The following is a 27,450-nucleotide window of genomic DNA, read 5'->3' on the forward strand; positions in this document are numbered from 1 at the left end:
AGTTCTCTTCCAGCCAAAGTACGATCAGTAGAGTCGGAGGAAGCACGCTGGGACCGCTGTGTTTTGTGGTGGGCTTTCTGCCTCATGAAGTCAGTTCACTGTGCTCAGCTCACACATAGCTGGACTAGGCCATTCGGGGCGCCCAGCTCCAGAAGCCCATAGGTCACTAGGCTGGGCTGACTTCCAGGCACTTGGGATGGCATTTTGGTCCATTAACCAGCTCCCTTATGGGAGCACCACACTAAAGTAGGCCTGGTGTTTCTTCCCAAGGACACAAGTCCATTGACTGCTGACCTGGGACAAGACGCAAGGGTTTCAAAGTGTTCCAGAAGTTAGGCTTGCTGTGTTGGACTGAGAGGGAAAAAAGTCATACCTGTGTGGGAAGATGGGAAGATGTTGAAAATAGAACGGTATGAAAGACACAGTCATGCTAGTGACATTTACTGCATACATACCGTGCCCCGTCCCTGTTTCACAGATGAGGGAACTGGGGCTCAGAGACATGGAGTCATTTGCCCAGGAGCCCCAGCCCTACAGTTGTTAACTGCAGAACAGATCTCGACTCCAAAGCCCAGACTCGATGCCTGCCCTGCCTGCCCCTTCCCGCCAGGGCATTGTGTTGTGGCTGTTGGAGAATCCAGATGTGGGACACGGGTGCGGTCAGTAGGCAGGTCAGCATTGAGCTGCTGTGGGCTGCACACTATGGGGCACAGGGGACAAGAACCCTGCCTCATTTATCTCTGCCCTGGTGCTGAGCTCAGGCCTGGTCAGAAACAGCCGGCCTAGTGAGGATCCAATGAAGGACCCACAGCAGTGAATGTAAGCCTCGGCCCCTGCCTTAGCAGGATGGAAGCCGGTGAACTGCATGGCTCAGTCAACCAGCTCCAGCTGGGGCTCAGCAATCACTGTGTAGGCTCCCGATGCTGCTCAAGTTCCCAGGAGGCAGGCCCAGCAGGGCTGGGCTGCTGTGGAAGGCTCATAGGGGCGGTGGGCAACGGGGAGCTCTGCAGGCTGCAGCTTGGTGCCCAGAGCCTTCAGGCAGGAGGACCAGGGAGAGCTGAGAAGGTACTGTTGGTGCTCAGGACAGAAGGAACGCTTCCTTGCTATGGAATCACCTGAAGAAGAAATGAGAAGGCAGTAACAAACTCATCTGTGGGATTTTTCCTTTTCGCTATGCATCCCAAGCATGAGTCTAAAGCACGAGGAAGATGGCCCCGAGCTGCTCAGGTGGAATGGCGTGCGGTTGCTAGCAGCGCTGTTGGAGGTGTGGTTTGGGCCCCTCTTGGCCTGGCAGATGGCCTGTGGCCTCCTGAGCTGAGGCAGTGCCTGGGACACACAGACAGGGAGCAATGTTCTATGCCCGTTCCTCCAGCTGGCTTCTCCTCGGAGGGAAGACAGGAAGGGGAGAATGATGAAGGGAGGAGAGGGTCCCCTGGTCAGTTGCCTTCTTCTCTGAGGGCTCAGAAGACTCCAAGTTAATAGCAGATGTGCTGGAGAGTTAATGTGTGGCCCGTGGGCCCAAGAGACAGAGATACCACTCCTGGGAACAGGAGCTGGTCTGGGGCTGTTCCACCCTAGGCACAGGGCAGACCCAAGCTGGCATCACCCCCGACAAAGGATCAAGTCATAAACTCTGAGCCGGACAGACATGGGCTCAAGTCCTGGTACTTCCTTGACATACAGTCTTGGGCATTTAAACTCATCTGTACAATAGGAATAGCAATTGTACCTCCTGCATTATAGGCCTGATGAGATACAATGCGTGTGAAATGCCTGACACAGACATAGTTCAAAGTCCAAGGTGGACAGATACGGGGGAGATTTTGAGTTGTCTCAAGCTATATTTAACTATAATTGTCAGACAGATGGTCTGAGCTGGTGGCCCCTCTGAGAGCTTCCAACCCATTATATGGATAGGAAAATCACAACCCAGAGAAACTTGCCAAGCCAGGAATAAAACAGAGACTTCTCCCTGGAGCTGCCCCATTTCCTGGCAGGCGCAGGACCCATATATAGGCTGGGTCACCATCTTCTGGGGCTTCTCCATCCGTGACTGTCTTGACCTGGTTGGCTAAAGGGAATCCTTCCAGGCAACTTCTTCTCTCAACTCATTAGTATAACTTCTTCCCCATAGACCAGGACTCCCAGAGATGAGGCCCCAAACACTGACATGATTTATAACTTCGTGCAAACCTCCCGCATTGCTTTGAGAGGAAGGAGCAAGAACTTCAGACATAAATGATTAATCCATTAAATTAAAAACACCCTCGACCTCCCCACAGTTTAGACACGGAGCAATTCATTTCCCAAAATACAATAATCATCTCCCAAATCTGTTTATTACTCCAGCTTGATACTTTTGTGAATGTGTCTCTCACTTAGGACATATTTATGCTGCCTTTCACCTTGGAAATGATCGATGTTCCCCAAAGAAAATGGGTCTCTGTGTTAGGTATTCAAATACCTAACTGGAATTTAGTTAGGTTTTCACTGGAAGGTTTTGCAAACGTAAAAAGATATGAATGTGTTTACCCAGGATGTATTAATTTCAAAGGATTTTTAGTGTAAATTAACACAAGAGAAGAGGGGGAGGTCAGGACCCAAGAAAAACAGTCGCGTCTTTGCCTTGTCGCTGCAGAAAGCTATGTCTCCACCTGGGAAGGGGAGGATGCTTTCTCAGTCTCTTAAAAGTGAAAATGCAAAACTTTTTCTGACAGCCTGTCCAAGCCAGGGTCAAGAGCAGTGAGGTCTTTGACGCCCGCCTCCCTGCCCGGGTTCTTCCCAGGCTCTCCCTGTCCTGGCGGGAGGCTGGATCCAGAGCCCTGGCTTCCATAGGAGCTGCAGCTTCTGCCTGAGGTGAACAGGCGCTCACTCAGAGCCTGGGGCCTGTTCCACGCCAGCTGCAGGCTCAGCAGATGCCTCATCATTCATGAAGAGGACAGTTTGGTCCTGGAGGCAGTGGGTGAGCCCCCACCCAACTGATGGAGTGATTTGTTTTTTAACATCTTTGTGCCTGTTTTCCCTTACCAAGTGGTCAGGTCACACAAGATGGGCTTCTCCCTGGAGCGCCTTGGTGCTCAGGGTCTGCCTTCCACATCACAGGCCCCCTTTTTGCAGGGCATTGAGCTGGGAAGGCCCAGGGGCTGCCTGGTCCCACTCTAGCCCAGGGGCCCCAGGACTGTCTGAGGAGCCCCCTTCCATTGCTCCTGGCCTGTCTGTGCTCCTTCAGTCTCCTCCTTGCCAATCCCTCTGGGAAAATAGGAGGGGAGGCCTGAACTACTGGTTCACAGAGGGGCAGCAGCAGCTTCTTGTCCCTGTGAGTCCACAGCTCATGCTCACAGACATGTACACGCGTGCACGTGTACCGTGCTCTGGGTCCTGCCCACCTCCCAGCCTCATCTCTCGTCACCCCGCCCCTCCTCCATGCTCCAGCCCTGTGAACTTCTCTGAACTTCTCTCAGTTCCCCAACACACCTGCCCCCTTGATTCCCTGCCATACACTGATTGTTTTCAGGGCTGAAAATGCTCTTCCCCCTCATTCTTTTGGTCTCAGGGTAATCATCATTCATTCAACAAATATTGACTGGGTTTCTGCTACAAGCCACTCACCAGGCTAAGCGCTAGAAATATAGCAATGAAGAGACAAAAGTCCTCATCCTCATGGATCAGGTCAAAGGTTGGGAAGTACTAGGGAGGAAACTATAAGAGAAGGGGATAAGGAGAGTCAGACACAAGGAGGAAATCTTAGATAGGATGGCAGGTGAAGGTCTTACTGAAAAAGTGACATTAGTGTCAACTTGGTGGCAAAGTCAAAGATGCCTCCAAAGGATCTTGGTCTGAACAACCCTAGGAGTAGAGTGGCCACTTACTGAGACGAGAAGGAGGGTGGAGGAGCAGGTTTGGGAAAAAAGACGAGGGGCTCGTGGGGGCATGATAAATGGGAGGTGTTGTGCAGCCCATTGGGTATCTGAGCTTGGAGCTGAAGGGAGAGTTTGACTGGAGATATAAATTTCAGATGCCTTGTAGGGTGGATGGTATTTAAAGTCAAAGGACTAGGGTGGATCACTGAAGGAGTAAGGGCAGATAGAGAATGTCCGACCACCAAGCATGACAGCTTTTAGAACCTGGAGATGGGAAACAGTAAGGAAGACAGAGGTGAAGACACAGAGACAGGAGGAAAAGTAGGAGTGTGGTGTCTGGGGGACAAGGAGGAGGAGTGACAGCTGTGCCAAACACTGCAGACGGGCCAGGGAAGATGAGGACAGAACTGGCCATTGTGTGGGGGTCAGCATGTGGGGGAGGAGGGTCCCTGTGACTAGAGGAAAGGCATTTCCATGGCGTGGTGGAGAAAAGTGTGTCTGGAACTGGCTCAAGAGAGGGATGGAGAAGAGAAGTTAGAGCCGCCAAGACCAAGAATGGCGAACTCTTCAGGGTATTTCCAAGGGGGAAAATGGGGCAGAGTTGGGGAGAGAAGTTGAGGTAAAGAGAGGTTTGGGGTTCTTTTCCAAGATGGAAATTAACAGCATTTTATGGACCAATAGGAAAGATCCAGCAGAAAGTGGGGGACTGCTGCAGCGAGAGACAAGTGCTAGAGCAATGTCCCGGAGCATTTGGAATCTAGAGAGGAGGCTGAGCATGACACGAAACTCAAAACTGGGCATTTTCCTGAAGGGGGAAGGAGAATGGCCTGACAGTGGTAACAAGGGCCAAGGTCACCTCCCCCACCTCCCAGCCCAATCCAGTGGTGGGAGAGGGGGAAGAAGGGTCGATAGATTTCCATTTGAGCAAGAAGGTGAAGGAGCATTCCTAGAAGAGTTTGAGGATATAGGACATTTTGCTGATGGCAGAACATGAGTTCCAGAAGGCACAACAGAAGGCTTTGGGGATGAGGCCTAGGCTTCTTGTGGAGGCTGACATGATCCTAAACAAAGGGCATGAAGGAAAGAGTCCCCATGATCCCCAGTTGGAGAGTTGGGACAAGATTGAGGAGGGGGGGCATTGGGAGAAGGAGCATGCAGAGGTCTAAGGCCCCCTCTGTAGTCCTGCTGATGGAGGCACAGAGGCCAGGGGAGGAGTAGTCTTAGTCCCCAGGATGACTTTGGCTCATGGAGACCTCAAGGCCAGCAGAGGGTGCCTGTCACTCTGAGCATACGTGAGCAGTCTCTAACGGCTGACGATGGAGGCCCAGGTGTCTTACATTTAGTAGATACTCATATCTTTTTAAATGAGTGACTCATTCCACACCCTTGACTTTGAGGCAGTTTTCATTTTGTTCCAAAACAGTGGCACACATTTCAGTTCACAGTTAGCCCTGAATTGGTCAGCGAGAGCTCCCAAGTCAGGGCTGACTTAGGGTCTCACCTGGAACCTGATAATTAGAAGCAAATCCTCCAACTCCATCCCACATCTCCAGAATCAGACACTGGGTGCTGGGCCCAGTGTTGTTTTAACAGGCATACCACGCACCCCCCAGCCAGGGGATTCAGATGCACACTCAAGTATGAAAACTTCCTGGGCCCACAGATTCCTGTTCAAGTTCAGAGGTAAGGCTGGTGCTGGCCACTGGCCATCTCACTGAGGAGACCAGTCCACAAACCACCAGTTTAGAGGCCAGGCCCTTCCCAAGTCCCCAGTTTACTGGACAAACCTGCCATCAATGAAGGGGCAGGCACCAAAGGCTTAAGTAAGGTCAGTATTTCCTTTGTGAGGTGGAGAGAGTGGATTCTGCTCTATTCTGACAAGTCTTCCCAGACCTTTGTCTGCATGGCCCCAAAGTCCCTCTGGTAATGCTCATCACACTTGCAGTTAATTGTTTAATCACCTTCCCCCAGACAGAAAGCTCCATGAGGGCAGGGACTGAGCTCATCTTATTCACTGCTCTGTTCATAATGCCTGACACTCGGTTGGTGTTTAATAAAGGTTGGCTGCACAATATTGAATTGACAGAGCTTTGTAAAATCAATCGAGACCACTAACGTGGTGCTGGACTCAGATAGGAATTCCCTCCGACCTTTCATCCTCTTCCCCCTCCGCACTCTGCAGCATTTGGTATTGCAATGCTTTGCAATGTGTGGTATGGAAAACGACAGTCATCACTCTTGTCTTTCAAAATTTCCTCAGCTGTTCTTGCACGTTTTTCTTTTAGATAAACTTTAGAATCGTTTTGTCAAGACCCCACCAACTGATTTTAATTGGAATGAGATTAAATGTATGGCTTAATTTGCAATCTCTTGTTTCTTAACAAGAGTAAATCTTCCTATCCAAGAATGTACCTCTCCCATTATTCAAGTCCTTTTTTATGTCTTCAGTGAGATTTTATAGTTTTCTTCATTTAGGTCCACTGTATTTTCTTGTCTGGTCACTGCTGATATATAAGTAAGCTATTAATTTTGTATGTTTTGACACTGGCCCCTATACTATACTCGCTTATTAATACTTACTACTTGGTAGTTCATTATCTGGAGCATGTTCAGGTAAAATATCATATTTCTCCATCTTTTTAATACTTGTACCTCTCATTTCTTGCCTTCCATTGACGGCAACATCTAGCACAATGCTGTCTGACATTGCCTCTTTTCCTTTTTCCTTTTTCTTTTCCTGACTTAATGTTTCACCATCTGAAAAGAATGGCGCTGTTTCTTCTTTTTATAGATATTCCTCATCATGGGAAGAAAATATCATTCTGTTACTGTTTTACTGAGGTTTTTTTCCCCCGAGAAATGGATTTGATTTTTTTTCCAAAGGCCCTTTCAGTGTCTAGTGGGAGAATCAAATGATTTTTCTTTTTCCCCGCCTTTGACTTTGGATATGACTAATCCTAGATTTCCTAATAGCTATTGGAACAGGCTATACTTGGTCACAGTACGTTCTTTTAATACTATGCTAGACTTGATTTGCACTGTTTCACTCAGGATTTTGGTATATCTAGTCCTAAGTGAGATAGGTCTGTAGTCATTTTTTTGTGCTCTCTTTGGCAGGTTTTGGTGTCCAGATTATAGTAGCTTATACCAGCTTCAGATATAATTTGGAACATCTTCTGTGTTGTATGCTCTAGGAATTACTCATTCCTTACATGTACTAAAGAACTTGCCTTTTGGGTTAGTAGCACTTTTTTTAAAAAACACCTTTAGTGAGGTATAATTAATATACAAAAAATTGTACATATTTAACGTATACAATTTGATAAGTTTGGACATATGCACACATCTGTGATACCATCACCACAATCAAGGTAATAGACATCTCCATCACCTCCAGAAGTTTCCTTGTGTTGCTTTGTTTTTCTTTTTTGTTTGTTGTTGTTTGTGGTAAGAACACTTAACATGAGATCTACCCTCTTAACAGATTTTTAAGTGCACAAAGTAGTACTGTTGACTATAGGCCCTGTGCCGTACAGCAGATGTGCAGAACTTACTCATCTTGCATAACCGAAAAGTAACACTTTAAAATTGTTTTTAATAGTCTCTTCTTGATTCAGTGTTCATACTTTAAAGTTTCCTTCTAAATGATCCATTTCATGGAGATTTTCACATTTATTATCCGTAATTGAATACATATTCTCATGTTGCTTTCTCTCCTCTGTGTTCTTTCTCTATTTTTTTCATTAATCAAACTTGCCAGAAATTTGGCTACTTTATTGGTTTTTACAAACAGCCAGCTCTTAGATTTATCACTTCCACTCTTTTCTGGCTCATTGATTCATTCATTTCTGCTTTCATCTCTGTTGATTCTTTCCACACTGTCTGGGTGTACTCTGTGGTTGCTCAGCCAGCTTGTGTAAATAAACAGTGATCTGGTAGGAGCCCAGGGTCATTGGCCCCAGGTCCTGGCACCATGTCCCTACCAGTCCAGTGCTCCTAGGCCTCCCAGTTCGATCTCTCTGCTTTTGAATTACCACCTCCTGACCAAAACTACTACCTGTTCAACTTAAACCCCATTTGTCCGTCTGCCAAATGCAGGGTATAGGGAAGTTTCCTAGATAAGTTACTATTTCCTTCCTCTTTGACCCAGGGGGAGTCAGGGCAGGGAGATCTACCTGGTGTCCTCAGAAGCCCTCTAGGTATGCCTCACCTGGAGCCCCATGTAGCTCCTCCATCCCCAGAGGCCTCATCCGCAACAAGGCCCTTCTGCCACACCCTGGAACTCTCTAGAACTGCAAACAATGAGAAACCGGGGAAACGACTTGTTGGATCTCTGTGCAGTTTGGCAGAGGGTGCCCCTGAGCTCATGTTTGGAAACAGCTCAGGGCCGTTCTGAGGGTGGGATCACGCACGCCTTTTGCAGGTTGTCCATTTGGCTTTCTCCTTCGCCCCCCAACTTTGCCCTACAGGTCAACCAGAGGAAAGACTTGAAACTCAGACTGAGTTGATCAGACTATTAGCAGCCTCCTGAGGAGTTTTGACAGGAATTGCAGAGTCCATTTCTCATAATGAGACAAGTTTGCTATTGTCCTCCCAAGCACAGATAGTAGAAATCTTGCTCAGCTTCCAGAATCAACACCATCACCCCCTGCTAGATGAGCATCAATTTGTTCTAAACTCTGGTCCCCAAGAAAAATCTTCTCTCTCCTAATGTACTGGGATGCTTTCTGTTATCAGACAATAGGAGCTTCCAGATAACTCTGGGAAAATATAGTTGCCTGCTTCAGGGAGAATCCATATCTACCTTCCCAAAAGTTGTGTGATGTTTCTCTTTTGTTTAGTTTGACATCCAGGTGCCTTTACATAAGCACTCACGAACCCTTTTGGATCTGTGTAGACTAATATGTACAAATAAGTAAGAGTCCTTAAGTCCACTGAAAATGACAAGTATTTTATTTCCTGGGCCCAGAACTAGGGCTAGGAGAGAAGATCCTGCAGACAATCTTTACTTCTTCCAGGTGCCTCCCCCACAGACAGCCTGTGTAAAAAAGGCCAGAGCTCTATGGAGGGTGCTGGAGCCTTGCCCCCCACACTCATCTGATGAGTGGACCAGGTCACATCCCCAGCCCTGAACTTGAGGGCCAGGGACCACGAGCGAGTCAAGAGCCAAGGAGGGCACACTTGCCTTTCACCCATCTTCCATGGGGTGAGAAGTAGAGAAATGAAAATGACCCCCTGGAAAATCAATGGACTGCCCTGGAGCAGTGATGTAATTAGTAGCCCTGCCAGTCAGTGCCCATAAGTGCTTTGTAAAGCACTTCCTGCAAGAAATTAAGCCCCTGTCCAATGACTTTCCGATAAAAGAAATAATATATCTGAATTTTATTCATTCAGAAATAAATTTCAGTGGCTGTTGCTCTTTACATGTAGCAGCTGAACAGCATTAAATATTTGGATTTCTTTCTGATCATATTTACAATAATGATGAAAGCCATGAATAATAAGGTACGAAGGCTGACATGTTTATTGCCTACAATCCATTTCATAGCCCTTTCTTTTAGGGCTTGAATTGCTGAACAGGATGATTCTAAGCTGCTTACAAAGAGAATCCCAGAGCTGCCTGTCGGTTCACCCCTCTGGAGCAGGGTCTCAGGGTTGGACCACGGGCCCAAGGCCATCTGAGGCCTTCTCTTATCAGCAGTGACTCTCACCCACAGTGCCACCAGTCATTCGCGTCTATCCGGAGACCCAGGCACAGGAGCCTGGGGTGGCGGCCAGTCTGAGATGCCATGCAGAAGGCATTCCTATGCCCAGAATCACTTGGCTGAAAAATGGTGTGGATGTCTCAACCCAGATGTCGAAACAGCTCTCGCTTTTAGGTAAGAGCCGCCCTCGGTGTCTCTGTGCTCTTCCCATCAAGTTCAAGCTTACACTCTCCCCAGGAATGGAAATGAGAGGCGTGATTTGTTTCAAAGTCAGACATATTGGAAGTGAACAAATGTCTCCCCAAATTTTTCTGCTGTGTGGGCTCACATAGGTCTTGTGGGCTTTCTGAAAGCAAAGATGAGAAGCTGTCAATCAGGTCCCACGTCCCCCTCAGTTCATTTCAGCTGTTCTAACTCTTCCTGGGTGTATATCAGGGATGTTGGCTGCCCTCGGCCCTGTCGAGGGGCTGTGTTTTCAATGTCAACACTCTCAATAGCCCTGTGAAGGGAATGGGGAGGGGAGGAGTGGGGGTCCCAGCTAAGCAGGCCACCCTGAGCACTGTCCTCTCTACAGCCAATGGGAGTGAACTCCACATCAGCAGTGTTCGGTATGAAGACACAGGGGCATATACCTGCATTGCCAAAAATGAAGTGGGCGTGGATGAAGATATCTCCTCACTCTTCATTGAAGACTCAGCTAGAAAGACCCGTGAGTTCACTCCTGCCTCTGAGCACTGAGCACCTTACTGAGCTGGTTGGGGGGTATCAGGTGTCAAGGAGGGAACTAATTAACCAGAGTCACAGCCACTATGAGCCCCTGAAATGGGATGAATCCCATATTCTTCTGTGATCAAAGCTGGGGACAGAGAGTGCCCAGGGGGAGCAGACCTTCCCCTAGCAACCTAGACGACTCTGGAAACATAGACAGGGAAACTCTCTGGACAGCAGACAGAACCCAGGACCACAGAAAGCTCTCATATCTCAGCCCCAGTTCTGCTTCCTACCTGCTGTCTGACTAGAACCTCCACCCCTCACGCACAAAATTCCTCGTACTATCCACGCACCAGGTGCTGCCGCCCCCGCCATGGCCAGGAACTGGCAGGCGCACACACACACACACACACACACACACACACACACCACACACACATACACTCCTTTACTCCAGGGATTATAGCCCTCCTGCTGTGCTATGTGCTCTCCCTTGTAGCCACTGCTCCCCAAATGGGTCTACAGGTGTGATCTCATGGACATGGCTATTGGACATGGTCTCTTTCCCTTGATCAAAAACTCCAAGTTGAGTCTTCATCATCAAAGGTGATAATCAGAAGTATTTCAGATGGTCTTCGTAGAAGAACCCTAGTGGGAAATCAGCATGCTCCTGGAAGTAATCCAGGTCTGGGAGAAATGTTGCTCGCTCTTTATCATCCACAGAATTGGAGAATCCCATTAGCTTCTGTGAGCCTGGGACCTGATTTCAAAGATTTATTAGGAACCGAAAGGGTTCTGAGACCCAGAAGCAATTGTCCCTGTCCAGAGTTCCCCCCAAGTACCATTGCTGGGGCACTGAGTGGGGCAGATTCTGTCCACGCGGGAATAGAGACCAGTGTGTCACTCACTGAATCACTACGGTGAAGGTTCTGACCTTGCTTTCTTCTTTTTTCCCTTCCCTCCATCATGTTCCTGGTTTCCTAATTCTCTGCTGCTGCAGTCGCAAACATCCTGTGGCGAGAGGAAGGTATCCAGCTTACTTGTTCTGTGTTGTGCCTCTGATCATGTGTGTTCATGGTTCCATAAGGGGTCATCTCTGCATGAGCCACCATTAGCTTTTCCAGACACCAAGCAGTCCCCACAAGTGGGGTACATGTGCCAAATCAGGTGGGAGGGAGCAGGTCAAGGTCAAACTCAAGTGGCACATACTGAGAAGCAGACTTAAAACCTACTAGTGTCATTAATGGACACTAGACCATTAGAATTGAAAAATGGAAAGTTTCCATTGAACGCTATTTGAAACCTCCACTGAAGCAGGCCAGTTGGCAGGGTTCCTGGTCAGATCTGGACCTTAAACTTTTTTCCAGTAGCTGATATTGGTGTTGGGGATTAGTGTATACTTTGAGGAAATGCTGAAGAAAAAAGTTACTATGGTTTCTGTAAATACATATGTACATGTATATTTTTAATGAGTAGAATTTTTTAATTTGTATTTATCAAACAATCTTTAGATATTAGGTTGGCCCATACAAAATTGCCATTTTTGTACATCAAAAATGATCTAATACTGACAATTTGATATGATTCAAAACAGCAGGCACATGTGGGAGCTGGGTTAGAGAGTCACGCTTGGGGTGCGTGTGCATGCATCGACCCCCGCCCCACCTCTGAACCCCTTCACCAGAGCAGAGTCCGAATCCCCTTGAGCTAACTTACTGTGCAGTTCGCTGCACAGATGGAGAGTATGAGAGAGCAGAATGCACCATGTGACTTCAGAGTTAAGCACTAATCTCCCTCTTTAAAAACCAACGTATTTCGTGTCTTATTTTTTCCTCAATAACTTTGCATGGTGTCACCTACAGTCTAGCACGTGCATGCATTCACATACACACAATAATTTCTGAACATCAGTCACAGTAAGTGGGAGCAAAACAAAGGCAGAACCTGGAAAATGAGGAATTGCTGCCAATAGGCTGTAGGAACCTGTGGAAGAAGAAGTCACAGCAACAGTCACTCATCGTGGACAGTGGTCCCTTGATGCTGCCTGAACCTAGCTCCTAGGCCACGATGCACACAGAGGGCTTTCGCTCTGTGTCTGTGAGAGGTGGTGTTTTTCTAAGGTGAGTTCACTCAAGGCACTCAAGCTTCAAAAGTGGAGACCTGCAAAGAACACAGGAGGCCTTGCATGTGTGAAATTGCAGCTGTGGAGGTCCCAATGCCCATTTATGACCCACAGCTGCCTGAGGGCTTAGGGCTGGCCCATGCTGCACTGGCATCAGACAGTCCAGCAGTGAGCAAATTCCATCGTGCCTGGACCTGGCCACTTGTGCCCTTCGCTGCTAAAACTCAAGGCCTAGAGAAAGGGGAATACAATAGCAAAAAGAAAGAGGCCGCAAGGCACGCCCAACTCTCAATAGGAGCAGTGAGATGATGAGAGCACACAAAAGCAAAGAAAGCATCTTCAAACCCCCTTAGTGGAAGCTAAACTCAGATAGAACCTTCCAGGGGCCTGGATCAGGAGGCTGAGTCTCCTGTGAAGTCAATTATTTGTTGAGCGAGTATTTGTTGAGCCTCACGTTCTGCTGCCGACTGTGAGCAAAGCACTGGGCTCAGCCTGAAATGTAGCTACAGCTGCAAACCTCATGTAGATTCTGTTAAGCTTTCAATCTTAGGTTGGTTCCTCCAGCTATCGATTTTCCAAGCAGCCCTGGGAGGCAATTCCTGTGGGGTCTGTGGTTTGCAGGGACTTTGACCCCTCTGGCCCCAAGGTTTGAGTGAGAGAGTTTTGCCAAGTGAGAATGTATAGAAGGGAAGGTCCTGCTGGGAGCTAGATAGGTGGGGTTGGAGCAAATGTGTGCCGCAGGGCCCCACTCCAAATGCTGTGATGCCGAGGCAGCCGAGATGAGGCCCTCGTGGCAGCCAGCTTCCTCTGGCCCTCAGGGACGGGCTGCCCAGCACCCCAGGTTTCCCATTAGGGCCTACGCAGATGCTGCCATGTGTTACCCGCTTCTGAGAGGCTGGAGTCAAGCTGTTCACAGTGGCAGGAGCCCTTCTTCCCAGAGCCCCTCTGAGGACAGAACCGGAGGCAGTGAGGCTGTGTCATGGAGTCACTCAGAGACCTCTGTCCACACCAGGAGCACAGGCACTGGTGCCATCACCAAGGGCCTGAGGCCCAGAACACTACCTGCAGAGTCATTGAAAGGACGTGGAACAGCAATTCTTATTTGCTTGTTTAACTGGTTTCTAACTTACTAAAAACTTTCCCAGAGTCAGTTAAGTCAGTACACTGGTTTTTGCAGCATGCTAGGAAAGAGAGAGTTTTCCGTATATTTAATTTTCTTAGAATCTACAGAAATCTTTTTAGTATTCTACCTTCACGAGAAATGAATGGGGGGAGGGGAGGGAGAAATCAACCCTTACCTCTTTGGCCCTGTTACTTTTTTGTGGAGAGGCAGAGTGAGGGGACAGAGCCCAGAGCAGGGGTTCAGGGTCTAACCCCAGCTCTGGCACAAAGGTAAGTGGCTTCAGCCAAGCCCCTCCCCACCTTGTACCTCAATTTCTCTGTCTTTAAAATAAGGAAGCTAAACGATCTGGTCCCCAAGGCCTTTTCTCCCCAGACAGCCACAGCCCGGGGCCAGATGGCGTCAGGCAGGCATGACCAGGCTGTGTGCTCTGCTGCCCAGCATGGGGCTGCCAGAGAGCAACTGGTGGGGCTGAGGTTGGAGGAAGCTGCCTTGAAGAAGAGGTTCACCACACAGACAGGCCAGGACCAAGTTTGGACAAAGGACACAGCATCCTTAGGACCACACGTTCCAGGGAGTGGCACTGTCCGTAAATGTGTCTAGAAATAAGAGTCTTTGCTTTTTTGGCATCACCTGATCCTTTCTGATTTTAGTTGACAACAAATGGCCAAGGGAAGCTTTACCTTTCGGAACAGGAAAGGTCAAATGTACGTCAAATCCAAGGCTGTCACTTATTTGAACACTTGTGTTGGTGGCCAGCCCTAGATGACCTGGGGCAGACGTGCATGTCTGGGAGGATGGCCCAGGGACTGCAGAGTGCTGATGTGCTGTGTTGATTCATTGCCCTCGGGGCACATTCTCCCCATGCTCCCCACACACCACCTGCTCGCCTGGCCTCCCCGACCTTGACCAGGACTCGCACTTTGTGCCCGTACCAGATGCACCCAAACTGCAGCTTTTGTGTGTGCCCAGTGTGGCATGTGACCCTGCCTGGGGGTCAGCTACTAGAAGGAGCATGACCATGGCTATGTTTGCTCCTCCCAGGCCTCAGTGTGGGAAACATGTTCTACGTTTTCTCCGACGATGGCATTATCATCCTGCACCCAGTGGACTGTGAGATCCAGAGGCATCTCAAACCCACTGAGAAGATCTTCATGAGCTACGTAAGTTTCTGTGCCTATGGCATGTCTCCATCACACACAAAGTCCTAAAAGCCAGTCTTTCACCCTATGTGCCATTTTATTCTTGAGTTCCATTTGCTATCTGTTGTGTGGTTCCAAATGTGTCCCAAGGCTAAGGAAGGAATGTATGAGGCTAAGTTTAAACTCTCATTCCTTCCATGCACTGAGCCTGAGGTGACGCCCAGGGTGTTCAGATAGATTCCTGGCCTCAAGTTCACAGTCAAATGATGGAGACAGCAATGTGGACAGGTGCCAAACAGGTGCTATGAGAAGGTTGTGCAGGGTGCACTGGAACATTGAGGAAAGAGGCCTCTCAAGACATGGGGAGGACAAAGTCCCAGAAGGCTCCTGGGGCAGGGGATGCTGGACTTAGTTCTGAAGAACAAGTAGGTGGTGGGTTTCTAGAGGAAATGTCATGAACATGGAGAATAGAGGCGTAAACCATCATGTCACGTTCAGGGAACCACAAATATTCTGTATGCCTCGAGGGAAGAATGGATGTGGAGGGGCCTAAGATTAGGATGATAGTAGATGAAGGTCAAGGCCAAGGAGTTCTAATGGTATCCTGAAAGCCCTGGGATCCATGAAGGACTTCAGGCGAAAGAAGATCTGATTAGGTTGCTTTAGAACGTGTGCGAGGGCCTCCGTGCAGGCAATGGTGAGAAGCGCTGGACTAGAAGCACAGAAGTAGGTGAAAAGGCTGTTGTCATCATCCAGGTGAGAGAGGGGGTGACCTGGGTTAAGCCAGTGGCAGTGGGAATGGGGATAATTGAGTAGATTTTAGAGGGGACATGAGGGCAACCCAGAGTGCTGCAAGGAGGAGGAAAATGCCCTTCACACGGGAGGAAGAGCAGGTTGGGGGGACACAGTTCATTCTCTAACACTCTACCAGGCCCAGGGCTGGGTCCTGGGAAGCCCAGGAGGAGGACAGATAGATTCCCTGTCAAGCAGATGAGGTTGGCCTATGATGGGCTGAGTTTGAGGTGCCCATGGAAAACATGCACAGAAACATCCAGAAGGCAGTGGGGGAAACAGAAATGTTGAACTGAAGAGGCCTAGGTACTCTGGCAGGCAAAAGTAGCTTTAAGGAAGCCTGGAGAATGTGAGTCACAGAACCCAAGGAAGGCCAAGTTTACGAAAGGAAGGAATGCTCAACCAGTCGATAGACGAGGTGAGCTTGGAGGTCCTCAGTGGCCCTCAAAGAACCAGGGGAGAGAGCATGAAACATGTGAATGCCCAGAGTGTCAGACGTGCCATGAACAAAATATGAGGCCAGATACAAAGGGTCAACGTAACACGCAGTGGGCAGAGGCAGAAGACGTGATTGCTGGTAGTAGATTTAGGAAAGACCCAGCTATCAGGAGGCAGCCCCCAGGGCTGTGCTTCCCCACCCCACGCTAACCCAGGGCTCCATCTCTCCCCCACTGGCATCCCACTTGGCCTTGTGTTGGCAGTTTCTCGCATGAGATCTGACCTCTTCTACTAAACCCTAGCTTTGAGGGTAGAACTATGGCAGTAATCCAAGAGAGTCATCTAAAAGCCCCCACATGCCCTCTCCTTGAGGACATACACTGAATGACCTGGTGAATAGTGACGGGCTTAGATTCACGAAGGCAGTGGGCTCAGCCCAAACGAGTTCCTAAAACAAGTTTGTTGCATTGCTGTGCTGGGGTTGGTGTATCTCAGGCTGTTGTATTTCTCACATTTGTAGCTTGGAACCAGCTGTTTTCCAGGCTATTTTATTTGAATTAATCTTTTTTAAAAGTACTACCTCTGATGAATTTTCCCTCCACATAATAACAATGAAACAACCTAGAAAGAGTGGTCCTAGTTAATTGCTGGTAATTAGGTTTAAATAATTGCACCCTGTCACATTGGCATTAATTTCTCATATATTTGCAGTAATCTCAGCTGTAGCTTGGGGGAAATCTCTTAAATCCTAACCAGGACTCAATTTTCCTAAGAAGCTAGAACAAGACACAGTAAGAGAGGTCCTAAGGTATTTCAGGCAACACAAGACCATGGCGAGCTGTGGAGCAGTCCCAAATAACAGTTTTCTCATCTAGAAAATGCCAAACACCTCACACGAGGGTTACAATGGAATGACCCTTTTTCTAAAGTGCTGAATGAGTAGGAGTTTGGTGCATCTTCTCTCAGGCTTCTCTGCTGGATTCAGTGTTGTCTTTGTCCAGCAGGAAGCAGCATGATTGATAGAGAAGGGCACAGACTTCAGAGTCAGGCAGACATGGGTTCAGAGCCCACTTCTGTCACTCAGCGGGCTAAGTGACTTTAGGGAAGTTATGTAACCCACCTGAACCTCAGTTTTCTCATATGCAGATTGGGGTTATTATGAGAATTAAATGTGATGACAGTGGCAAGGGTCCAAGGAAGCAGGCTGTTTCAAAGCTATTGCGGTCTTCTAGGAGAGAAACAGGGTGGAGATGGAAAGTAGATGAACTCAGAGATCTAGGAGGTAGTCTCGGTAGTCTTCAATGACTAATCAGAGGTGAGTTCATGGGAGTACGAAGAATCAAAGATGGCGTTCATGCTTTGGACTGGGCTAATAGATGGAGATGAGGACCCAGAGGGAGGAGCAGGTATGGAGGCAAGAAACAGTTCAGGTGTGGATGATTGAGGATGAGGTGGCCGAGATAGAACCAAGTGGGAACTGGAGAAGGTGGTTCTGAGGTAAAGACACAGATCTGGGAGCCATGAGCATGGAGTGTTGGATAAAGCCAGGTGGCTAGACAAGGTCACCAAGGGTGTGTGTAGGTGATTTGAGATGGGCACCAAGAATAGAACCCTGGAGGTCATTAACAGGTAAGAGGTAGACCAAGAGGAACTGCAAAGAAGATTGAGACAGAGTTGGGTCAGAGTCATGAGGGAAGACATGGGATTGTATATCTTGGAAGACAAGGGAAAAGAAGGTCACCTTTTTCATTCTTTTCTTCATTCAACAAATCTATTTTAAGTACTAATTCGGTGCTGGGCACTATACTAGGTGCTAAGGATGTAGCAGTGAATCAAACCAACAGAGAGTCTGCTCTCAAGGAGTTTACAATCTAGTGAAAGAAGAGAGACTAAACTGACAAATAAATGCATAAAGTCAAGTACGTGAATGATGCGCCAAGGTAAGGCAGTAAGGAGCTGGGGGCGCCAAGCTAGATGAGGTCAAAGAAGGCCTCTTAGTTAGGTGACACTTAAGCAGAGACCTGAAGGATGTGAGAGAAGAAACCATGCAGGTATCTGGGGAAGAGCATTCCCAGCACAGGGAACAGCCAATGCAAAAGCCCTGGAGCAGGAGTGTGGTGTGAGTGAAGAAGAACAAGCATGCCATGTACACAGAGTAGGGTGAGTAAGGGAGAGAAAAGCCAGAGATGGGTCAGAGGAGTCGCAGGAGCCAGAGTGTACAAGGCCTTGAGCTCAGGAGAGACTTGGATCTTATTCTGAGCAAGAAAGAATGCTACTGGGGAGAGGGCACTGAGAAGAGGACTAAGGTGGGCTGACTTACACTTTACAATGATCCCCCTGGTTTCTGTGTCAAGAAAAGGTAGGAGGAGGCCAGGGTGGAATCAAGGGGCAATCAGGATGCTATAGCAGTTACTCCGGTGACAGATAATGGGGCTTGAGCTAAGGTGATAGAGGTGGAAATGGTAAGAAAGAGACAAATTCTGGATATATTTTGAAGGTAAAGCTGAAATGACTTTTAATACACTGGATGAGGGCTGAGGGTATGGGAAGAAAGAGGAGTCAAAGATGGGCTCAAAGTTGTTGGTCTAAGGAAATAAAACCATGGAGCTGCCATTTTTTGAATGGAATGAGCAGGACTGGGAGGTAAAAGTGAGAGTTGATTTTGGACTCACAAGTTTGAGATGGTCATTAAAGGACCAAAGTAGAGCTAGATAGTTGGCTGTATAAGTCTGGAGTTCAGGGAAGAGGCCTGAGCTGAAGATATCAGTTTCGGAGTTGTAAGCATGTAGACTGCAGGTAAAGCCATAGGTTGCATGACATTAACAAAGGGAGTGGCTTTTGGAGGAAAAAAAGTCATCCAGGAGCGAACCCCGAGCACTCTGACATGTAGAGATCAGCAAACTCCTCACGATGGAGCAACAGAGAAGGATCAGTCTCTGGGCAGGATGGAGGGGCAGGAACCAATGGATAGTCACCACAGTGTCAGAGGATGCCCCAAGTTCAAATAAAATGATGGTGGAAGTTTAATAACTGAGGAGTCAATATTGACCTTGGTGAGAACAGTGCCCACTTTGTGGTAAGGACAAGAGCCAGAGAGTTAAGGAGCATGTGAGAGGTGAGGAAGCAGAGAAAGAGTGTAAGTAACTCTTTCTTTCAGAAGTCGGCCCATTGACAGAAGTTTTTTAAATGATGGGGATGAGGAGAGGGAGAAGGTAGCACACAAGCCTGAAGACCATGGCCCCGGGAGCTGCTGACTGAGAGGGCCACAAAGGGAGCTACAGGCTCAGAAGAAGTAGGAGGCAGTGAAAGATGAAAGGAACGTGAAGAGAAAACTGGTGGGAGGGTTCGTGTGCCATGTTCTGTGTATGCAAAGGATTCTAAGAGAGGGAAGAAAGGACGGAGGAGCGTCAGCGGAGAGGGAGCCCAGAGATGTCAGGGGAAGGGAGATGAAGAAGATATATGGCAGCCTGTCTCCTACAGGAAGAAATCTGCCCTCAAGGGGAAGGAGATGCCACCCAGCCCTGCCAGTGGGCATCAGCAGTGAACGTCAGGCACCGGTACATCTACGTGGCGCAGCCGGCACTGAGCAGAGTCCTTGTGGTCGACGTTCAAGCCCAGAAAGTCCTGCAGGTACATCTCTCTAAGGGAGTGAGGGGGACTTCTACTTCAGCGGTGCAGCCAGCCAAATTCTTCTTTGCTTCGTGCACACTCCCTGGCTACTATGACAGGTGATCGGGCTAGGGGGATGGGGGTGGGGGCAGGGGGCAGCAAAGAGGATTCATGTGCAGTGATTCATCAAGTATTTATTGCCTACTCTGTGCCAAGCACTGTTCTAGGTGCTTGGAAAACAGCCAAAATTGAGCAATGAAGTCTTAGAACTTATATTCTAATTGTGGAGACAGACCATAAATCAGAATTATAGGGAGTCATAAATAGTAAGAGCTATTTACAGGTGAAATGTGACAGAGGAACTGGAATACTATTTTAAATTGGCCCTCACTCTGGAGGTGAACAGAACCTGAGATCTAAATGCCAAGTGGGATTCCAACTCTGGCAGCAAAAGGAAGGCCAGTGGGGCTGGAGTACAGTGAGGAAGGGGAGATGGGTGCAAGGAAGTTGCGGGGAAACAAGGCCAGTGAACTAGAAAGCCACCAAAGGGTTTCATCAGGGGACTGACATCATCTGACGTATTTTTACAAGTCAATATGACTGCTGTGTTAAGAACAGACTGGAAGAACGAGCAGGGATGTGGTCACCGAAATAATCCAGGCAAGAGATGATGACAGCAGTGGAGGTGGTGAGAAGTGATCAGATTCTTGATATATTTTAAACGTGGAGCCCAAAATGTTTTCTGCTGGGTTGAACGTAAAGTTTGAGAGAGAGGAATCAAGTTTTTTTGTTTTAACTTAAGCAACCGTAGAATGATGATGCCATTTACGATGTGTGGTGGGCTAAATAATAGCCCACAGGATGCCCACATCCTAACCCCAGGAACCTGTGAATGTCATTTTCTATGGCAAAAGAGACTGGGCAGATGCGATTAAATTAAGGATTTTTAAACAGTAAGTTATCCTGGGTTATCTGGGTGAGCCAAAAATGCAAGCACAAGTATCTTTATAAGAAGGAGAGACGGGGAGAAATTTGACTGGATAGAAGAAGGAGGCAACAGGAGGGCTAAAGCAAGATGCTACACTGCTGACTTTGAAGACTGGAGGAAGAGACCGTGAGCCAAGGAATGCAGCTCTAGAGGCTAGAAGTCAAGGAAACGCATTCTTCCCTAGAGCCTCTCGAGGGAGCACTGCCATGTAGACATGTTGGTTCAGCCCGATGAAAATGATTTTGGACTTCTGGCCTCCAGAACTGTGAGAGAATAGATGTGTGTTAAGTCACCAAGGTTGTGGTATTACGTTCTGCAGGAATATAAAACTCACGTGCTGTGATAAAGACTTTGAGCAAGGTGAGGGTTGGTGGGGGTAGGTCATGGAGCAGGTAAAAGGGAAAATTAGGAATTCAGTTTTGGAGCTGTTAAGTTTAAGCTACTATTATATATATAAGTAGAGATGTCAAGTAAGCAGTTGGATAAACACATCTAAAGTCAAAGGAGAGGTCTAGGCTGGAGATGTCAATGTGGATATCATCACCGTGTGAACTGTGTTGAATCCAGAGAACTGGATGAAATCACTGAGGGTAGTATAGATAGAGAGGAAGTCAAAGTTTGAGCCCTGGAGCCCTCCAACACTTAAAGATCAGGAAGGAGAGAAGCAGCCAACAAGAAGGCCAAAAAGGAGTAGCCTAAAAGGTAGGGAGAAAATCAGGAGAAGAGGGAATTCCAGAAGCCAAGAAAATAGAGTCTTTTAAGGTAGAGTTAGTAGTCATGATGTCAAATGTTGCTGAGAGAATTTGTATGTTTTTAAGATTGAGAATTGACCATTGGATTTGATGCCACATGGATCACCTTGGCAGGAACAGAAAGATGATAATGGTGGAATGCAAGCCTAAGGGAGTGGATTCAAGTTAGAATGGTAGGAGATGAAGTGGAGACGGTGAATATAGACAACCATTTTGAGAGGTTTTGCTGTAAAGGTGAGTAAAAGTAGACAAATGAGGCAGTGGCTAGAAGAGGATGCCAAAGTAACTTTTTTAGACTAGGTGACATTACAGCATTTGTTGCTAATGGGAACAACTGTTCCCACAATTCTTCCCTTTCTTCTGAATCATAGAAATAGGCAGGAGTCAATGAAATCCAGGGTGTACAGTGGAGATGCTAACTTTAGATAAAAGCACTTTCTTTCATTATAACATGAGGAAATGGAAAGTATGCAGGCACAGGTGCAAATAGGTGATACAATTGGAGGCAGTTGGATGAACCTCTCTTCTGGCTGCTTTTATTTTCTCAGTGATACAAGAAGGAAAATTATCACCAAGGCTGGAGGTTTGAGGAGAGAGGTGAAAGTTGCATGTGAGATTGAGTGGACCAGGCAACTGTGATAGGACTGCTGGGCAATAGTGAAGGCTCACTTAAGGATGGTGGATGTAAATTTAAAGTGAGACTGGGGAACAGTGTTGTGTCTTTTTTCCTAGCAATGCTCAGCTGCCCTGGTGCAGGCTCATTGTAGGAAGAAAGTTGAATGTAGCCAAGGTTTGGTTTTTCCTGGCAAATGCAACAGGAGACTTTCTAGCTGTCTCTTTGTTATTGATTTCCCTGACCAGAGAACATACTCTGAATAATTTCAATCCTTTGAAATTTACCAAAGTTTGCTTTATGACCCAGTTTATCGATTTTGGTAAATGTTCCATGTGCACTTTAAAAGAATGTGTATTCTGATGTTAGTAAGTACAGTATTCTATATATATGTCCGTTATGTCAAGTTCATTGTATTGTTAGATCTTCTAAGTGATTTTTTTGTCCGTGTAGTCTATCAGCTACTAAGAAGTATGTTGAAATCTCCCACTATGATTGTAAATCTGAGTTCTATCCATTTTTGCTTTAAAATTGTAATAACTTCCTTGAGGAAAGACTCGTTTATTCTTACAAAATATCCCTCTTTATCTCTGACAATGCTTCTTACCTGAAAGTCTATTTTTGTCTAATATAAGTATAGCTAAATCAGATTTATTTTGATTAGTGTTATCATGGTATAATTTTCCATCCTTTTAACTTTCAACCTTTCTATGTCCATATATTTAAGGTAGTCTTTTATAAAGCCACATGTAGTTGTCTTTTGGTTTTTGGCTTTTATCTAGTTTAATAATCTTGGTCTTTCACTTAGAGTATTTGATCCATTTATATTTAATTAATTCTATAGTTATATCTATCATCCTACTGTGTTTCTATTTGACCTACCTGTTTATGATGGGAGAAAGTTAAGAGAATGGCTACAGCCTAAACTTTAGGGAAGTTTTGCTGTGAAGAGGGTAGACAGATGGGGTAGCTGGAAGAGTAGACGTAGTCCAGAGGGTTTTTAAAAGAGAGAAAGATATCAAGAAACTAGAGATACTGTCAATCTATCATTACTGGTGGGTTAAGAAGCTCTGAGTAGAGGAAGACAGTGCCAGATCTTGAAGCCTTTGGTCAATTAAGGGAAGCAGCCAGGACGCTGGTAGATAGAAACAAGGAGGAGTAGCTGTGGGCGTGAACAAAGGACCTAGGGCATATTTCGGCAGAGAGCAGGGATGTGCAAAAATCAAGAGTTCAGTTGAGGTCATCAACAAAGGGATGAATTCTAAAGTCATCAGAGTATATAGTGAGTTATTTGAAGCCATGGTATTGGATGAACTCACCCTACAAGGAAAAGGATGTGGACAGAGAAAAGGTCAAAGATGAAGACCTGGGACATGCCAACATTTAGAAGTCAGGATGAGGAAGATAAGCTAGGGATGTGAGAGGCTGAGCGATGAAAATGTTTCCAGAAGGTATTAGTTAACCACGTCGAATCTCACTGAAATGTCAAGTAAGAGGATGATCACAAAGTGACTTCTGACTCTGACATGAAGGTCTAGAACAGTTCAGTGAAGTGATGAAGACAGAAACTTAGTGGGAATGAGTTAAGGAGAAGTGGATTCAGGAACTCCATAGACAGTTCTTTAGAGAAGTTTTGACTGATGGGGTTTTTTTCCCCTCAGATTAAAAAGGCTAGAATACGGTTAGTCAAAATTGAAATTTCAGAAATTTTATTGACATGGTCTAAGTTATGGTAGCTGAGGTGAGGAGAAGGAAGAGATCATTGAAACCAAGGAGGAACTGAGAAAGGGCCTTTAGATGAATCATCTGTGTGGATCTGAAGGCACCGATCTTGAGAACCCAGTGAGGGGTAGAGAAGACAATGAGTCATGTGTTAATGTCTTTAGTGAACAAATAGAGTAGCTAGGACATTTGACCAATGACAAGAAGAGCAGAGGTCATAGTCTAGTGGCATGAGCATCATAGAACAGAGTTTTGGAACTTATAAAACCACATTATAAGAAGTGGAAGAGAAAACAGCCTGCATTGCACAGGCCCACAGGGGCAGCTCTATCCTCAGGGGAGACCAGAGTTTCAATTACAGCCATAAAAAAAGAGTTGGCCTGGTGCCGTAGTCTCAGTCCCAGCCGCTCCAGTCAAAGGATGTTCTAGATAGAAGCTGCGCCAAGATAAGAGACAGGTGACGATGGATGATCTCAAAGTCAGTCTCAGATGACCCAGGGGGAAGGGCCAATTCACCAGAATCAGGGCCACAGGGCAGCCTAGGGAAGGAAGCTGAGGGTTCAAGAGGCCCAGAGGGCTCCCAGGAGAAGTGAAGTGATGAAGAATCAGTCCTCAGCTGATTCTTGAGTGGAAAACTTAAAGCCTCTGTGTTTAGGCTTTTGCCAAGATGGTCCGGGTCTTCTTCAAGTAAAACACACAAGAAGTTTTTAAAATGGAGAAATTACTGGCAACCAATTTTATGTCTCTGCAGACAAAACGAGAAGGGAGGCTTCTGTGCTGGCTTCCCTAATGGGCTCATTGCCAAGGCTGCTAGGCTGGCTTTCCACCCACCCTGGAGTGATGGCCATGCACACAAAGCCAAGAAATGACCACTGGGTCAGCTTTTGCAACAATGATGACCAACTTGTCACTATTTTTTTTCAAGTCCATAGGTGTGGACCCTCTGCCAGCTAAGCTGTCCTATGACAAGTCGCATGACCAAGTGTGGGTCCTGAGCTGGGGGGATGTGCACAAGTCCCAACCAAGCCTCCAGGTATGTTCAGCATATGGAGGCCGAGACCCACCCCGCAGGAAAGAACTCTCTCCTTGTCTAATAAATGTCTCCCACTTCCCTAGGTGGATAATCTTATTTATCCAAAATATGTCCAGAAAGGCTCAAGGAGAGATTAGGAAACGGCCTCAAGACAATGCCTCTCTCGGGCAATTAACAGGGTGTCTTTAGCGAGGTCTGCTATTAAGGATATAAATACTGATGATCGATAGGATTCTGATGTCATGATAACCAGAATGGGGCTCCCAGGCCCCACCCAGCCCAGCTCCACAACACCTGCAAAACAGAGGGAGGCCCTGGAGTCCAGGCGGCTAGATGCTGGTCAATAAGGAAGGAGAATGAAAGCACATTTACTGAGTGCTTTCAGTGTGCTAGGGCACAGAAAAGCCAGATAATTTGCCCACGGTCCAACCCAGGCAGTGTGGCTCTGCAGCCCACATTCAGCCACCGCTCTGTACTGCCTCCTAGGAAGAGCTTGGGCCCAGGAAATCTGTGGGATTCCTCCATCCACTAGCCAGGGAAGGTCAACACCCCCCTTGTGTTGAGTATGCCCGGCTGAGCCTTTCTCATCAGGGATCCATGAGAGGATTAAGCCCCATAAAATGTGATTTGAATGCCTATTTTCGCAATTTTCCCTAAGGTGGTACATAGAACCATTCTAGATGCACAGAAGAGAAGTTAATTCATTTAGTGGCTGCCTTGGGACATGAGGGTTTCATTCTCTCTCAGAACCCCAGCTGAGAAGGGCTGCAGATGGAAGGAAGTTCACCTTGTTCCCATGACTGGTAGGAGGCCGGGGACACCCAGGTCTAGAGAAGCTTCCTCCTGGGGACTGACCACCTGTCTGCCCACCTCCACACTGCTGGGCCAGCGGGGAGACACTACTTCACCTCCTATAAACCAGGATTGTTGCCACTTGATGGATGCCATCAACCATCCTGGGCCCCAGGGAGCTAACAAAAAAAATAACCCATTAGAGAGCCTAGGAGCCAGAATAAAGGTTACTCAGAACAGAGTATAAGCCCAGAGAATTATCGGTCACTTTGCCAACTCTAAGAAAGTGCTTAAGGAAATTCAAGGGGAAGGGCCAGCAAAACAGATTTTTCTGGAACTAAAAATGAACAAAAATGACTCCTAAATTAAAACTGCAGTAGATGAGTAGAAAAAAATGCGTGATTTCTACTGAGACCCAAGCTAGTCACCTGAAAGATAAAAAGCAAGAAAATCTCTTTCAAATCACAGAGCTAATATATGAAGAGATTAAGACGTGAGGTCTCAGAAGTCAGCAGAAGTTTAGAAAGAGAAAAGACAATAGTTGTAACGGAGTCGAGATTAAATAAATTTGGAGTAAAATCTCCAAGTTGAAAACTTAATCATATAGTTTGAAAGGGATTCACAAGTTCCAGGCTAGAATGACAAGAAATAGCACATCTCTGCACTTCTTGGTAAAATTTTGCAACTCCAAGAATAAAGGGAAAATCTTACAAGTTTCAAGGCAGGAAGAGCAAGTTACTATAAAAGAAAAAAAAATCAGGTTAGTATTGGACTACTCACCTGCAACATTACCTGGAAGACCCTGCAATCTATATGCTACTAAGATAAAAGAGCTGAATCCAAGAATCCTATTCCCAGCCAAGATAGCATTTAGCTGTCAGGACAAAAGGAAGACATAAAGATATGCGAGAATTCAGACAGCGAATCGCTCATGTGCCCCGTCTGAGGAACATATTTAAGGAAAGACACCAGAAAAACATCAGATGAACCAGATCAGAGACATCAGGATGGAGAAAGATGAAGAGGAGACAGTTGCACGTAATGAACTAGAAAGAAAGGTCCAAATTAAAAGTAAGATGGGTGAGGAGAGACTATGGAAAATGTACAGTAAGTGCTAAACAAGGATGTTTGAATTAGGACAGAGACAGTGAAAGAAATCCTGATACCAGGATGTAACTAAAGATAAATTATTTTGGTAAAAATAAGTAGAAAGTGAAGGAAAGAGGCGACAGTAAAAATGCTCAAAAATGCCATGCTATTAGGATAAGAGAGGATATAGAGAATGTTGTTTGAAATTAATAGTTGAGAAGTGAGTATCTCAATTATTCCAAATGTGACAAACTGAACTCTCTCATAAAAGCAGAGATGATCAGACTGGGTTTTTAAAAAAAGAAAAAAGAAAACTAGCTACAACTTGTTTACAAGAAACACATATGAAATAAAGAGATAATAAAAGGTTGAATTTAAAGGGTTAGGAAGAGTGACGACAAGTGAACAATAGATATCCATGAGTGGCAATATTAACATCAGACGAGGTGGAATTTAAGGCGAAAAGCACTAAACAGCATCAGAAGAAACAATACGTGATGAACAGCTAATAGAGAGCAAACAGCTTTAACAATCAAATACATAAAACAAGAGTGATTACAAATACAAGGAGAATGTGGTTAAAAATGCACTTAAATCTTACATACCAAGGAGACAAAATAATGGCATAGGGAAATTGAACAATATGAATAAGGAACTTGGTTTAATAAATATATGGAAAACCTTTCATCTGCCAAATAGAATTTTTTCACATGTTCACATACACAGAAGTGTATCAGTAATCACAAAGAAAAGGTTAACAAGTTTTGTAAAAGTAGATGTTATAGGCGGCATTATCTGATAATTAGAAATAATTAAAACATGGCTTCATCAGAAAACACTCCTAGATAGCTACTGGACCAAAAAGGAAGTTAAAAGGGAAATTACAAACTGTCTCAAAAGCAATGAAAAAGACTATTTCACATCAAAAGCTGTGGGACACAGAGAAAGAGTACGCAAGGAAT

The 27,450-nt window shown here is 46.4% G+C and overlaps 1 protein-coding gene across 1 annotated transcript in view; it reads left to right on the forward strand.

Annotated features, from left to right (window-relative positions):
* The window catches only part of FSTL4 (follistatin like 4), a 386,938-nt gene that overhangs the window by 352,822 nt on the left and 6,666 nt on the right, over positions 1-27,450 (forward strand). Inside the window, exons 8-13 of the mRNA XM_046668053.1 lie at positions 9,578-9,739; positions 10,140-10,274; positions 11,277-11,303; positions 14,563-14,681; positions 19,371-19,520; positions 24,500-24,607. Coding sequence (XP_046524009.1) covers positions 9,578-9,739; positions 10,140-10,274; positions 11,277-11,303; positions 14,563-14,681; positions 19,371-19,520; positions 24,500-24,607 — 701 coding nt within the window. The remainder of the gene's footprint in view (positions 1-9,577; positions 9,740-10,139; positions 10,275-11,276; positions 11,304-14,562; positions 14,682-19,370; positions 19,521-24,499; positions 24,608-27,450) is intronic.

This window comes from Equus quagga, chromosome 7 (genome assembly GCF_021613505.1).
Source record: "Equus quagga isolate Etosha38 chromosome 7, UCLA_HA_Equagga_1.0, whole genome shotgun sequence".
Taxonomy (NCBI): Eukaryota; Metazoa; Chordata; class Mammalia; order Perissodactyla; family Equidae; genus Equus; species Equus quagga.